This window comes from Theropithecus gelada, chromosome 7b, assembly GCF_003255815.1.
Source record: "Theropithecus gelada isolate Dixy chromosome 7b, Tgel_1.0, whole genome shotgun sequence".
In the NCBI taxonomy this organism is placed as follows: Eukaryota; Metazoa; Chordata; class Mammalia; order Primates; family Cercopithecidae; genus Theropithecus; species Theropithecus gelada.
In genome coordinates, this window is record NC_037675.1 from 51,792,495 (window position 1) to 51,809,156 (window position 16,662).

The 16,662-nt window shown below is 35.9% G+C and overlaps 1 protein-coding gene and 1 long non-coding RNA gene across 3 annotated transcripts in view; one reads left to right on the forward strand and one right to left on the reverse strand.

Annotated features, from left to right (window-relative positions):
* The window catches only part of MAP4K5 (mitogen-activated protein kinase kinase kinase kinase 5), a 107,304-nt gene that overhangs the window by 23,695 nt on the left and 66,947 nt on the right, over positions 1-16,662 (reverse strand). For both annotated transcript variants that reach the window (XM_025390992.1, XM_025390991.1), the window contains exons 14-20: positions 13,668-13,746; positions 5,633-5,691; positions 4,291-4,358; positions 2,941-2,983; positions 1,904-2,057; positions 801-898; positions 591-632 (exon numbers count right to left, since the gene is read on the reverse strand). In XM_025390992.1, the coding sequence (XP_025246777.1) occupies positions 591-632; positions 801-898; positions 1,904-2,057; positions 2,941-2,983; positions 4,291-4,358; positions 5,633-5,691; positions 13,668-13,746 (543 nt within the window). The remainder of the gene's footprint in view (positions 1-590; positions 633-800; positions 899-1,903; positions 2,058-2,940; positions 2,984-4,290; positions 4,359-5,632; positions 5,692-13,667; positions 13,747-16,662) is intronic.
* On the forward strand, positions 5,662-13,894 carry LOC112628295. The gene is made up of 2 exons (XR_003120416.1): positions 5,662-5,709; positions 13,433-13,894. It is a non-coding gene; the product is annotated as an uncharacterized LOC112628295 (long non-coding RNA).

Sequence of the window (16,662 nt, forward strand, 5' to 3'; positions counted from 1 at the left end):
GTAACATTATAGTGATTACAATTGCAGCATAACTCTTTAATAGTCATAAGGGACAAAAAGGTCGATATTTATATTATACATTAGACCTTCACTGAATAAAAAAGGACAACGTATAAAGCATCCCATTCACATGATTGGTTCCCATCCTATTCATGGGATCATGGGGTTCCCATTCACAGATAACTTCCCCTGACTGGCCAGGAAGAAAGCATTAATGTAAGCTTCCCTGCTTCCTTTTCATTGTATATAGTCCAATGTGAAAATCACTTTAGAGGTAAAAAGATATTTAATCCACATCAAGAAGAGGACACAGTACTATTAATATCATCACATTAAAATTAAATAGGCCTGTGTAGGCTAATCTGATGACTCAACTGCCAGTATTCACAAAAAGTGAAACACTGCCAATTCAAATTCATGCACTCAAATTAGAATGCATGATATGATTTATAAGATATCCAAATGCATCCAATATCTTTGTATTTTATGACATCTTAACTTTCAAAGGCTCAAGTATATTGATAGCCAATATACTGCTGCTTCTAAAGAGAGAAAAAATGGCAAATAGTTCACATAAAAATATTCCTTACCAGAACTTTTGGGGTGGGTGGAAGGCCATTGATGGCTGGTTTCTATGGGAAGAATAAAATTTAATAGTGTAAGACCTCCTAAGTCTTAAAGAAAAACTTGAGACATTTAGAACTTTGGTTACTTGAATTACTGAATTAAACAGACCATGATCCTTGCATGATAAATACAGTATTATTTACAACTAATTGCTAAATGCCTGTTATACCTACAGGGAAGTCTCGTTTGTCCTTTTTTCGTGGTAACTGTGGTGCTTGTGCTGATCCTTCTGTATTTTCACTCATCAGTTTCGAAATACCATCACCATTTCCTAAAGAGAATCATGTTAAAAGTTGAATGACCACACAAATAAGTACTTTCTTTGAAAAATTACTTCCCCTTTCTCCCACTATTTGTCTCCCACTTGGATGATGCTTTATCGGAGAATATTCTCTACTCTCAGGTAAGTTAATTTATCTTTGATGCCTTTCTTTAGATTCTATAGAGGCAGCATTGCATCTTTAGCAGTGGTCTTCATCCATGTTTTTCCGTATCATGAAGAAAAAAAATCTGACCTACTGGCACTGATATGCAAGGCTTTTCATAATTGAACTTCAATCCACCTTTTGAGTTGTATCTTCCAGTATATACCCTTTAAAACTATTATAATAGACTGCATAATTCAGATTTCCCAGCTTCAGTGCATTTGATCTACCTACTGAAGGCTCATCAAGCCCTTTAACATCCTGCAGGAAGGACCAGGTGCGGTCACTCATGCCTGTAATCCCAGCACTTTGGGGGGCCGGGGCAGGCGGATCACTTGAGCTCAGGGGTTCGAGATCTCAGCCTGGGCAACATGGCGAAACCCCGTCTCTATAGAAAAAAAAAAAAATTCCTGCAAGAGCTTACTTTCTTTATTCCCCATCTTTATCTCCCTCAGAAATCTCTGGTCTTCTGTTACATCCAGGTAATTATTTCAGAAGACACTTATATAAGCTGTCTTTCCTAATGTTATGTTTCTGTGGGTATACCTTCTGCTATAGACCCTGAAGTTCTGGAGGGCAGAAACATGCATTCACCCTTCTATATCCTATAATAAACATTTAGTAAGGATTCCAATTAGGATTGAAGTGAACTGAATCTATTTATAGCCCATCCATGCGGAATTAAAGAGCCTTTACAAAGCTTTAAGCTGTAATAGGATTGACTAAACAAAAAAGTTATTTTTTGAAATAGGAACAAATGACTCTCATTTCAGTTTTCACTTTGATTTATTCACCCAGATAACAATATCTAGCCATATGTACTCCATGGCTGCTGATACTGCTAGCCATACCAATAGAGGAAGTCTCTGCCACAGGCCCACAACTTGGGCTACTCTGTCTTCTGAGAATTTGGGGAGCTCTGTTCTCTGAATCAGGACAATGTTTTATGGTTGATGTTTTTTCTTCATCCGGGAAGTTGTCTTCAGGGTAACTGCTTATCCTTGGCTAGTGGTACAAAGACAAAAAAGTACTTTAATAGTTATCATTACACATCAGAGTTTTTAGGGAAAGGGAAATGCACCGTTTTTCTTTCTTCTATACAGTTCAATTCACTGGGCTAAGTGAGCAAAGTAAGAGGTGAGTTACTGCCCCAACACAATTATCGACTTGCCGTGTGATTTTTAATCAGCCCTAACTCAAAACTCATAAAATTTTTATAACTAATTATATAAAAATCCACAAAACAACTAGAAACAATCAAGAAAAATGACTCCACTAACATGTCAAATTGTAGTCATAGAATGATAAATGAACTCGTTTCCCCTCCATGTAGTCAAGTATTTTCTTCAATAAGCAATAATCTATTTTTGTCTTTTTCTTTCTTTCTTTTTTTCTTTTTTTACTGAGATGGAGTCTCGTTCTGTCGCCCAGGCTGGAGTGCAGTGGCGCAATCTCAGCTCACTGTAACCTCCGCCTCCTGGGTTCAAGGGATTCTCATGCCTCAGCTTCCTGAGTAGCTGGGATTACAGGCACGCGCCACCATGCCCAGCTAATTTCTGTATTTTTAGTAGAGACAGGGTTTCACCATGTTGGCCAGGCTGGTCTCGAACTCCTGATCTGAAGTGATCCACTTGTCTCAGCCTCCCAAAATGCTGGGATTATATGGGTAAGCCACCACGCCTGACTGCCTTTTTAAAATAGCTATTACAAATACTGTATTCCTCATGAAATCTTCTTTACTATATATTTTACACCATCATACACTCCTTTTGAAGAAAACTGTATTCATCTAAAATACATTTAAGAAAATTCTAAAAAAACTCAAAATTATTTTAAAAATTTATTATTTAAATAAGGATTTAGTGTTCAAAATCATTAAGTAGCTCACCTTAGGAGGTAGGGGAGGTGGTACTGCACGTTTTGAGGTTGATCTAATACAAAGAAGAAATGCAATTTAGATGATGATAAATGACCATAACCGAAAACATAGATACTATTAAATATGTATTAAAATCAGTTCCTATACAGAGGATATAAAAGACAGATCACAATGCAGAGTATAAAATCTTTAGGAAGGCCTAAGACCTCACTCATATTGTCAAATTGTATTAGTATGTCTATAAAGATTTTAAAAAGTGGACACGAAGTCTTATTTTACTTTATGGTTATGCTTTGCTATATTTCATAGGTAATAAAAACTAAATTAACTTCTTGGTTAAAAAATTGATTCAGAATTTTAGAGTTGGGACCCATAGATTCAAGTGGGTATACCATCAAACCTTTTGCTACTCAAAGTAGGTCGTCAAACCAGCAGAACTGGCATCATATGGGAACTTTTCTAAATGTACCCTTCAGACCTACTAAGGCAGAATCTTCCTTTTAATAAGTTCTCCAGGTCAAGAAGTTTGAGAAGCACTTATCTAGTCCACTGGTCCCACACAGTTATCCACAGTCATTGAAATCAATCATGTGGCTTTCAGGATTCTTAGATCCAGTCCCAAAGACTGTATCTATTCCAGAGGTTGGCAAACTTTTTCTATGAAGGGTCAGAGAGTAAATATTGCAGGTTTTGCGAGACATAGAGTGGTTGTAACTATGGAATTCTGCTGTTACAGTGTGAAAGCAGCCATGTACGATACATAAACTAATGAGCATAGTTATATTCTAACAAACTTATTTATGGACACTGAAGTTTGAATTTCATGTAATTTCCATGTGTAATAAAATATTATTATTCTTTTGCTTTCTCTTCAACCATTAAAAATGTAATTACTATTCTTAGTTTGTGGGCTGCCATAGTTTGTTAACCCCAAACGTATAGGCCTAATATGGGAACCTAGGAATCTGCATTTCTAAAGAGCTCTGTAGGTAACTGCAGTGCACAGAGAGGTTAGGAACAACTCATGAAGGCCAGCCCCCTCACTTAATTGTTGAGGTAACTATACTGGAGAGATGAAACTGGGGCTTTTTAACTCTGTTACAGTATTTTTTCCCATGACATTATGTGACTCACCTTTCAGTATATCATCATTACATAATATATTCTGACTAAAAAACAAATAAAAAACCTTAATGATCAATATATGATGCTTTTTGGTAAAAGTCAAAAGCTTTACCTTCATTAAAGGCAAAACTTTTTCAAGAATGTAAATTAAAACTTATTAGAATAAATCACACGCCCCATACTGTTCTTATGTAATCAAATAAAATATAGTTATTAAATTAGAAAACAACTTACTTGCCAGTATTTGCACCATCAACAAAAGGATTCCACTGTAACATGAAATTTGGGTCTGATGACAATCCCTGTAAAGATAAAAATATAGTTTAAAATGTTACTTTGTAACAGGTATTTTATTTTATTTGATTCAAGAAAACATTCCAGTATCATGATTATTAATCATCTTGGCATTCAATCAATTTTTTAATCTCTAGCTAGATTTGCTTTGTCATTTGACATATTTAGGTCAATGACTCATTATCAGTTGACCTGAACTTAAGAAATTCCATAAACATACTAAATATAGCTTCAAATGTGACAAACCTTCTCTATCAATATGTGAGTATATTCCAAAGCAAACAATAAACAACTGAATTACCTACATCATCACTCTATTAGCATGGAAAACTAAATATCATATTACTAAATTGTCATCAATTTATTGGTGCTACTACTTTTTCCTACTAGCATGGAAATTGGGGTTTTATCATACAGCAACATTTATAGTAAGAAGAGCACTACTTCCAAACGTTAAGGATGAACTCAATAGGCTATAGGTTAGGCTAACTCTAATAATATCTTGCTTCATTACTTTTTCCCTTATTTATTTATTTATTTATTTTTGAGACAGAGTTTTGCTCTGTCGCCTAGGCTGGAGTGCAGTGCCTTGATCTTGGCTAACTGCAACCTCCGCCTCCTGGGTTCAAGCAGTTCTCCCTGCCTCAGCCTCCTAAGTAGCTGGGATTACAGGCACATGCCACCATGTCTGGCTAATTTTTGAATTTTTAGTAGAGATGGGGTTTTGCCATGTTGGCCAGGCTGGTCTGGAACTCCTGACCTCGGGCGATCCACCTGCCTCAGCCTCCCATAGTGTTGAGATTACAGGCGTTAGCCACTGCGCCCGACCACTTTTTTCATTTTAGATAAGGAAAGAGGTAACTAAACAGTAAATTCAAAATAGGAGCAATGGTTAAAAAAGAAACTATATTAACAAATAAAATACATTTAAAAAATAGTAAAGCAATACAGAATGTAGAATTTACTATAAACTAAACAGAATCATTTAAAAAAAAAAAAAAAAGGTCCTGAGAGCTTAAAGCTGAGAATCAAATTCTGTGTATTTAATGACATCAAGTAAAACCTTCAAAAAACTAACAAGGTTAAAATGAATGATTGAAAGAGTGTATTACATTGTACTCTAGTAAAAATACAACTATAAACTTTTAAAAACTTTAATATGGGAAAAATCAAAATTAATGCTTAAAAGAGTATATTACTTTGTTTTCTAAAGTACTACTAACTCAAAAAAAATTTTCTCAAATCTTAATGTGAAAATAATGCTTTAAAAATTAATTCTTACCATTTCATCTCGTGCTTCTGTTTCTTTTCTCAGAGGAGGTTCAAATTGTAATTTGTCAACTGCAAAATATATAACAGGTATGTACAAACTCAGCATCTCAGGGTTGATCTCGGAAATGTAATGGCAAGTTTGTATATGGTGTGGGGAGGGAGAAAGAAGAGGGGAAAGAAGAGAAGACAAAAAAATCTTGTTTCTTGACTACAAGAGTATCCCTTTGTTATGCTTACCAAAAGTAAGTAACAAACTGGGATCTTCCTAACATCTCTACTTAATTCTTGGTTGGAATAAGGAAATTAAACAAACAGTTCTTTTTGTAGAAAAGAGATTTTCAAAGATTCATCAAAAGTAAATGACTAAGTAAAAACTTTAAAGATTTTCTCTACGCTGTAGACTCTGTTTTGAGACAGTTTAAGCTATAGCTTCATGATAGAGATGAACTAAGAAAAACTACCTATAAATTACCTAAAAAGAACAAATGACTTCTATGAAATTAAATGTCACAAGGAATCTGATATATTTTGCTAAATATGTATTTTATTTGACCTAGTCATACTGACTTCAGAATTATTCAAAATATTCAAAGAGTAACTTTTGTATAAAATATTCTAAAACAGAGAAAAGGAGGGTTTATCACTTCCTCATAAAGTATTTAAAATTAAAAAATTCTAAAATCTAATGTGACTAAAAGCCCTCCAAATTTTTTTAAACACTCATACTTAATTCATAGAGATGCAAAATTCCTAAATACAATCTTAGCAAACAAAATACTTTTATTTTATTTTTTTTTTTTTTTGAGACGGAGTCTTGCTCTGTAGCCCGGGCTGGAGTGCAGTGGCCGGATCTCAGCTCACTGCAAGCTCCGCCTCCCGGGTTTGCGCCATTCTCCTGCCTCAGCCTCCGGAGTAGCTCGGACTACAGGCGCCCGCCACCTCGCCCGGCTAGTTTTTTTTTTTTGTATTTTTAGTAGAGACGGGGTTTCACTGTGTTAGCCAGGATGGTCTCGATCTCCTGACCTCGTGATCCGCCCGTCTCGGCCTCCCAAAGTGCTGGGATTACAGGCTTGAGCCACCGCGCCCGGCCTAAACAAAATACTTTTAAAAAGCACTTTCAAATAGGATCCAGTTGTCCTTATTTCTAAAAACAAGATTTATAAAAAGCAAATACAAAGTACTGACATAACTCATCACATTAAACAAAAACAGTATGTCATAAATTTTTCAATAAAAGTTTGGAAGACATTCCATAAAATATAGTATCTACTTTAAAAAATAAAAAGTCCTTGGTCATTAATGACTTATTTAACATAATTAAAAACATCTGAATTCAAGAACTACTATTATAATTCATAAAGAACCTCGTTAGTCTTTTGAAACAGAGATGAACTAAGGTTTATTTTTGTGACAACCAGAAACACTGGCAAGCAGCTCTAGAGCTGCATTATAAAAAGCACAAATGTGAAAATAATATATTACTTTTTTTTTTTTTTTTAAGATGGAGTCTCACACTCTTGTCGCCCAGGCTGGAGTGCAGTGGTGCAATCTCAGCTCACCACAACCTCCGCCTCCCGAGTTCAAGCTATTCTCTTGCCTCAGCCTCCCGAGTAGCTGGGACTACAGGTGTGTGCCACCATGCTTGCTAGTTTTTGTATTTTCAGTAGAGATGGGGTTTTACCATCTCATGAGGTTTCCTGACCTCAGGAGTTCCTGACCCCAGTTGATCTGCCTGCCTAAATCTCCCAAGGTGCCGGGATTACAGGTGTGAGCCACTACGCCTGGCCATTTTTAAATAACAGAAATTGGACTTACCCTTCTGTATAAACAACTATCTACATGTAATACATATATATGTCTGCATGTTTGTGTGTGTACAAACTAAAGCAACTGTTTGAAGGCAATGCACCACAGACACCATAAGGCTGTGATTCTTAAAAGAAGGAAAATACATGGTGATAAGAGCCATATTTACCCTGACTTTCTGCCTGGGGGCACTTTCCAAACGAGGATACAAGAAAATGGAGCCCAAAGAGAAAGTAACAGTCTCAACAGGTGAAGGGACAAGGATTTTAATTTGGCGCTGCTAAGGTAGAGGGCACAGTCCCAAAAATAAGAAAGCTGTATAAAGGAGGAACTCCAAAAATATGCAAAGAGGTTTTCTTAAGTCTTTGGCTGAATACCAAGAGCAAAGCCAGAGTATGCAAGGTATCTCAGAAAACGGCTAACAGAGAGCTGTGAGTTTCTGGAGATCCCACTGTACCAGGAAAAATTTGGCTTTCTACCAGAGGAAAGACCTTGCTGAATACTCTAAAACCTGACACAAGCCTTGAAAGGATTAAGTAGACATACCAGGTAATTAACTCTTTAAAGAAAGAGGATAAAATCCAGACTCTCAACATTGTATTACATTGTCCAACATACAATAACAAAAACAACTGAAGAAGCCAGGAAATAGGAACCCATAACCAGTTAAAAACAAATTACTAAAAACAGACCCAGAGGTGACACAGATGTTAAAATCAGCAGACAAGAATTTCAAAACAGCGATTATAAATACGTTCCAGGATTTAAGAGAAAAGACAAACACAGTAAGTGAGCAGATGGAATAGCTCAGTAGAAAAACAGAAATTATATATATGGATGTATGTGTACATACAGGTATATTACATATATGACTGAAAGTCTAGATCCAAAAAACGCTTGCCTGAAATAAAATTCACTGAATGGGCTTACCAGTAGACTCAATAGTATAAAAAAGATCAATGAGCTTCAAGTCAGGGCAAGAAAAACAAAACTGAAGTACAGTGAAGGAAAAAAAAAAACTTATGTGTGGATACAGGGAGAAGAGTGGAGTGGGAGTACAAAGCCTCCATGACCTATGGACAACATTCAGTGTTCTTACATATATAACTGGAGTCCCAGAAGCAGAGGAGACAGACTGGGGCAGAAATTTTGAATAAATAGTGGCCAAGCATTTTCCAAATTTGATAAAAAATATTAACCTACAAATCTAAGAGGCTCAATGAGCCCAAGACAGAACACAAAGAAAAAAACGTAGTTAGACACAACACAAATTGCTTAAAAAAAACCAAAACCCACAAAAATTTCATATTGCAGTACCTCATATCTTTTTTTTAAAAAACTGAGTTGATGTCATGAATTGGGTTGTAATTCGCAGCTTTAAAAAATACTCATGTAGAAGAACATACAGATATGCTACAGTTCAGGTTCCCCCCCTCCAAAAAAAATAGTTATTCTGTCAATATAGGTTTTTATTTGGTAGTTATATGTCTATTTTTAAGATGAATACAGCTTGTCAAAAAGCCTCAACTATACCAATGGTTAAAAAAAAAAAGTGTCTTGAGTTTGTGCTTCCTACTTGGGAAATCTGTGATTACTTCTCTGGAGACAGAAACACTTACCTCCCTAGAACTGTTACTAAACAGATTTGTAAGACAATATAGATGCTTCTTAACTGACAAAGGCTTGACTTACAATTTTTCTGACTTTCTGGTGGTACAAAAGTGATATGCACTCAGTAGAAACTGTACTTTGAATTTTGATCTTTTCCCAGACTAGCGATATATGGTATGATACTCTCTTGAGAGATACTGGACAGCGACAGCAAGCTGCAGCTCCCAGTCAGCTACCCTAACATTAAATATTCTGAGCATGTTTAAGCTGGCTGGGCTAAGTTATGGTGTTTGGTAGGTTAGGTGTGTTAAATGTTTTTTTTTGCCTTATGATATTTTCAACTTAAATGGGTTTATTAGGATGTAACCCCACCGTAAATCAGGGAGCATCTGTACATCTTACTCAAAATCTCTATTGCCTTTATCACTCTTAGCCTTCAGGTAAGATAAACAGGACAAACAGAAATCTCAAACTGAAGTTGGTTAAACTTTCAGAAATCCTGAGGCTTCCTTAGCCTAAAGGGTTTTTTGTTGTTGTTGTTTTTCTCCTTTGCCTGAATGTCAAGTGACAGCAGTTCCCCTTGGAGTTCATTAACTCTATGAACCAAAAAATCTGGGCATCCTATACATCTGGGAATACTGCCATTAACTCAAGTTACTACGTTTATTACATTTCCAGTTATTAACTGGAACTCAGAGTACACACAGTTTTCCATTCAAACAGGTCCAGGAAGCATTTCCTCTGAAACAACCTTTACATTAAAATTCAGAAACTGTCTTCTGGAAAACTGCCCTCTAAACTCAATACATAGAATTTTGCCAGGTATTGTTAATAACTAATGCAATGGTAAAATAGGGTGTTGATCCCTGTATTCATGTCTCTCTAATATAGAGACATACGCCAATCTTAAATTGCTGGAAGACTGTCCCAGCAGGGCACCTCAAAAAGAGGTGACAAGGAATCCTTCTGAAGCAGATGACTACAAAAAGAAGAGAGCCGCCACCCAAGTCAGTTGTACCAAAACTGATAACTACATGAAGTGTAAAGTCTGCCCAAGACCCATGGAAAGATAACTGGAGCTGCTGGTTACTTTAACCTGCAACAACAGTACTTTATTTTCTTAATCACATTTCCCCCGGCTTTTTGCTAGCTGGAGGTTTTGGACTGTTGACAGATAATTGTTACTTCTTTATTATGATACCTGTAGAGTCCCTATTCTTACTATTGCCCTTTGCAGCCGTAGTCAGCCTGGAGTATGAGTCTAACACCTGGCTGAAATTTACTCATGAGTCAGCTAAAATTATACAACTAAACTAACTGTTAGGCTTATACTCTTTGTGAATACCTCCTATCTTCCCTTGGTGCCAATTCCTTGTAATCAGTTGGTTTCCTAGGTAACTGGGCTCAACCACTAATACACTCTTCAGATGACAAACCAAAAAAAAAAAAGAAAAAAAAAATTAGGTAATTTAGCTAATACACTCATATCTGAATCAGACTGAGAAAGTAAGAAATCTTTCTTGCCATTAATGAGGCTGAAAGGACAGACACAAATCCAAATGCAAAGTCAACAAGAAACAATGTTTCTCCCAAGGATATTTTGTACATGTAAAGTTTCATATAATGACCCCCTCTGAGTTATTCTGCTTTCTGAGAAATCTCTCTCTAAAATCACTGACTGCCAGAAACATTGCTATATGAAATCACATTAAGAATGAATCATCCTATTCTTGCCTGGACTAAATCACTGACACAGAGAAACAGACTCAATTTCCAATCCAGATGCAGAGCTTCAAATAAAGGCATATTTGAACACAACACTTCAAAAAGTTTCCAAGGAAACATACTCCTGGGTTTACTTTAACAGCAGAGACCCTTTCATACACATCCCTACTTTGCATTAAGTCATCACTTAAAATTCACCTGAACTCCACTCTTCCCAAAATCGTGTATTTCTTTTCCCTTGTTTGATGAAATGTTGAATGGTTTGGTTCCTCTGGTGTGTGTTCTCTCTCATTGCAAGGAGTCAGTAAACCTGACTGTGTTGGACTACACGTTTGTCCCTGGTGGTCTTAGACTGATTGGGTATGATTCCTAATAATAATTTATGTCCACTAAAAATACATGGTAAGAATGGTTACAGTAGTCATAATAGCCCAAAACCAGAAATAAATCAAATGCTCATCAACAGAAGAATGGATAAATTATGGTATGGTCATACAATGGAGTATTACCGTATAGTGAAAACTGAACTATTTCTACACATGACTCTAACAGACATAATGTTGAGTAAAAGAAGCCAGGAACAAAAGGGTGCTTTTTGTATGATTCTATTTACCTGAAGGTCAAGATCAGGTAAAAGCCAGTTTATGTGACAGAGATCGGAATAGTAATTTGCCTGGGGAGAGGGAGGGCAGGTGAGTATAGAATTTAAGAATACTGATTGTGAAGGCTCTCATGAGGGAAACTTCTGAGATTCTGATAATGTTCTACATTCGTATTTTTAGCTATGTGGTAGCTATATGAGTGTATATATTTTAAAATTTATCCTGGAGTATTCTTAAGATTTGAGCATTTTACTATATATAAGTTATCACTTCAATTTAAAACACTGAAACAAAATCAAAGTAGAAATAAATAGCATAAAATCTATTGAACAAACAAAAGCAAAGTGGTAAAACACTCCTGATAAATACAAAGAAGTTTTAAAGACAAGTCATTAATAAAGTGACCTTCTACTCTACCACTTTCTGTCTGGTGCTTTAAGCACATGGAGCTCACTCTATGAGGATATTAGTATTTTGGGCTAATATCATGGAATATAAAAGAACTAGATCTTATCTCTGAAAAAGCCTATTTTGGTTAAGAAGACTGAATATCATAAATATGTCAACTCTCCGAAAGTATTAAGATCTCTGTAAAAACAGTTTTTTTTTTTTTTTAAACCACAAAAGCTGATTCTTAAGTTTATGTGGGGAAGGCACAATAGCCAAATGTCATAATGAAAAATAAGTGTGACAAGGTACATATGTGTGTGTGGTGGGGAGGGGCAGAGAGTAGGAGTAGGATTAGTTCTAACAGATATTATCAAGACATAATAATCAAAAGTATGCTACTGGCACAAAAACAGACATTTATGCAACAGAATAGAATTTCCAGAAACAACCCTAAAATATGTATGGCAATTCAGTATATAATAAAGATGGCATGTCAAGTCCATGAGTAGAAAGACTGCATTTTCAATAAATAATGAAACTGAGTTGTCATCTAGAAAGAAACTCAAGTTGCAATCCATACTTATACCTTCTACCAAATAATTTATATCAGATTTTTAAATATTAAAAAAGAAACTAAAAACACAAGAAACAATAGGAAAATTATTTTATAACTTTGGAATCGAGAAAGCCTTCTAAATATGACACAAAACCCCAAAACTATACGAGAAAAGACAGATAAAATAGACTACATTAATGGAATACTACAGAACTACATAAAATAAAGAATATGTTACAATGGAATATCAACTTTGCTACTTTTCTCTTTAGTATTTGAGGCCCACAGACTTCATCTCAGACTATAAAAAGAGAGAACAGCATAAGAAGATATCATCGATCTAGGCACTAACAAAGATACTAAATCCTGAATTACTGGCTTAATTATGAAAAGGCCTGATTGAAACAACTGAGAAGGGAAGGATACTCTCCAGTGACTAAGAGTTTTAAAGCTGCGCCCATAAAGCTAGAGATGTTTGGGTTTATGAAAACTCAGACTTAAACAAAATGCACACTGCCAATAATTCTAATTAGTTCAAATATTTAATGAATTATCTTCCTCTAGTATGGTTTACAATTTTATTGATTTTGTTAGTCATAAACCTTATTTTACTGTAAACTACTTTAAATCTCTCAGAACAAGTATTCATTTAAGGCAATAAACCAGAGAAGAACTAAAATTTCTTTATGAATCTGTTGTTCTAAATTAATTTGGCTAAGGTGACAAATACTGAGAGGACATTTTCACTGGTCAATGATTAATTTATTAAATTAAAAACCAATCTCTCTTTTGAAATATTTCCTTTAGAAAAGATTCATCTTAGTGCTAATCTGATTTTTAAAACCTGAAACCAACCCAAACATGCAGTGAGAGTAAACTGGCTAACTACAATAAATCAATTAATGAAACAGAATGCAATCGCTAAACAGAATGGTTATAAAGTCTACGCTAATATATGGAAATTAGTTTTATTATTAAGTGAAATTTTATGCATAGTATAAATTCATCCATGTAAAAATACACATGGAAAATGAAATAAGTGTGGCCAAATATTAACTATGGGTTGGCTCTGGGTGATGTGATTGTATGCAATGTTAATTTTCTATTTTTTTTCTTGCAGATTTTCAGCAATGGGCATGATTATGTCCATAATTGGAAAATAAAAATTATTCAAAAATTATAAACCAAGGGAATTCCATTGAAACCAGAAAAGCAACCCCTATTTTAGAAGTATTCTGATATGTTGAAGTATGTAGTCTTAATTAGTCTGAAATTTTATTATTCTACGAAACATACAAGAACACCCAGCACAACCCTCCAAAACCACCAATGGAAAATGTAAACCAAACACATACAATTTATTTCTGAAGCTGTCCGTTCAGCTCTGGCATTCCTGTTTGTAGATCTAATGGTATGACGAATGATTGCATGGGGCTGTGAATATAAGCATAATATATATACTTTAACAAATTTCAATGATAAAGTTAAAAGGTCAAACTCTCTTATCATTTATTGATAAATATGTATATCTACTAGTAAATTATAGGATAAACATAAAACAAATACAATGAATGCTAAAATACTTTGGAAGGTTTTTCACTTGTTCCATGTTTATACTGTATAAAATACTGAAGAGATTCAAAGACACACACAAATCTTATCCTCAAAGAGCTTATAGTCTAGGGAGGTAAGACACACAAATACTCAAAGATGAGAAAATGGCAAGCACTTTTCATTAAGAGGATAAATGGACTACTAGTAAAGCCCAGTGGAGGGAGAAATGACTTTGACCTGAAGGGGTATAGTTCTTCATGAAAGCTGTAATCTCATCTGGGGCCCTGAAGTACCAGTAGGCACTAAATATGCGGCAATGTGGGAAAAGCATTCTAGATAGCAGAAAGGATATGAACAAAGTGAGGTAAGAAATAACAGGAAATTGTGGAGTGTTTGTAGGGAGTGGGGGTTGGTTATTATTTGGTTGCAGTGAAGATCAGGTGATGAGATGACAAAGATGGAAAGACAGACTGTGAGGGTGAGCCCGATCATCAAAGGCTCTGAATGTCAGTCTGGGTATCTTCACCTCAGTTTCTTGGCAAAAGGAATTTTTTGGAGACTTTACAGCAAGGAAATGGCATTGCCAGTGTCAGCTTTAAGAGTTATCTATTAAGTATGTATGAGACTACGGAGGAGAGAAATACTGGATACAGGGAGATTGAGTAAGAATATTGTAGTAAACCAAGTGAGAAGCATGCTACTTCTACCCACTGTGCAGAACCTCCTGCTCTTTTGAAGTTAGGCCTTCAGCTCAACCCCTATTTACCAAATTTCTGATGACTCACTCTCATTCACTGATGGCTCTGAAAGTGGCTCATCTGTTCACCTCTTACTTCAATACCCACCAACACACCAAATAAATTCAAAGCCCCAGGAGGATCCATTGTTCTAGACTTATTTTCTGACCCCATCTTCAAAGACACTCTCATATATTTCAATGTACTCTCAACTCCTAAAAATCACAGCTTGGACCCTGTCATCAACTCTGATGCATGAATTTCCTCTATATTACAAATCTCCGATGTTTTGAGTTTACTCCCTCACTTACTCCCATTACACTTGTTCAACGTTCCCAATGGAGTATCAAGTGCATTGATCCATTACTTTCTCACTCTACATCAGCATCTCTCCTTATCTGGTCTATGTCTGGTAGCACATAATTTGAAGTGATTTCTTGCAAAAATCCTAAATTCCCTTTGCCCCACTATCTTTTAGTAGACTGGGACAGCAAAATGCCAATCCTGGATAAACTCAACTGGTCACCTTTGCGTTTACACATCTGGGGTATCAATCATGCTGGAGGAAAATTATACAGTAGAACACACTGAAAATTCATCTAATCTGAGCTCTGACTCTAGTCATTTAACCCTCCATTCCCCTCAATTACTATTCCGTACCTTCTTCACGTTCTTCAAACCTACCCATTTTCCTTCACCCATACAGATCACTTCACCACTTACTTCACAGAGAAAATAGAAATCACCAGCTACACTGCATTACCAACCATCCCTTTCTCTAATGGAAGAGCAGTGTTGCGTCTCCCTGCTTTCTTCTCATGGACTCTGCCTTTCCATCTTGCTTCCCTTGACTCTTCTGTCTATTGGACAGTATTATGAGCATTTAACGAAAGAAAAAGCATGAAAAAAAAAATCCTTCTCCAGCTTATTCTCTTCCAGCTACTGCTCTACCCTATCCCTCCCTTCACAGCTCAATTTCATAAATGAATTGCAATACATATCTTTCAAACCAGTCAATCTAGCTCCCCTTCCTCTATTAGAAAATTATCCCTGTTAAACTCATCAAACACTAACCACCTAAAGCCAAAAACTAGTTTAACTTAATTTCTATGTTCTCATTGAAACTCTCCTTTCTTCTTTCAATGTTCCTTATCAATCTCCTCTGCTATTGCCCTTTGCCTACTTGATCCTTAAATTTTGGGAGAAATCTCAGGTTCTGTGCTAGGCTCTCTTCTCATTCTACATGCTTCCCTTGGGTGATCACATTTACTCTTAAGGCATCAACTACATGTGTATCTAATGACTCTCAAATTTATATTTTTATTATTTTATTTACTTTTATTTTTTTGAGACAGGGTCTTGCTCTGTCACCCAGGCTGGAGTGCAGTGGCACAATCATGGCTCACTGCAGCCTCGACCTCCTGCACTAAAGTGATCTTCCTACGTTGGTCTCCCAGGTAGTTGGGACTACAGGTACCCGCCACCAAGCCTTGCTAATTTTTAAAATTTTTTTTGTAGAGACAGGGTCTCACTGTGTTGCCCAGGTGGGTCTCCAACTCCTTGGCTCAAGTGATCCTCCCACCTTAGGCCCTCCTAAACTGCTGGGATTACAGGCATTAGCCATCATACCCAGCCTCAAACCTGTACTTTTAATACAAACTTTTCTCTCCAAGCTACAATGACATATTTAGCTCCTTACTAGACATTTCCATTTGGAAGTTCTATGCAACATCTTCTTCAGTATAAAACGCAACTCATCTTTCTTCCCAAACCTGATTTTACCATAGTGTTCCTATCTTAGTAAATGGTTATATCTTACATCCAACCGCTCAAGTCAAAATCTGGTAGTAATTCTTTTCTTATTCCTTACCTTCATGTCTTCATCCAATCATTAACTCTCTCATATAATTCTTAAATTAATCCACTTTTCTCCATCCTTGCTCTACCATCCTAGTTTACCATTATTTTTATCTTGTATGATTTCAACAGTCTTTTAACAGGTTTTCAGTAATGAACTCACCATTCTGAAGTCACTGAGATCTTTAAAAAATGCACATTT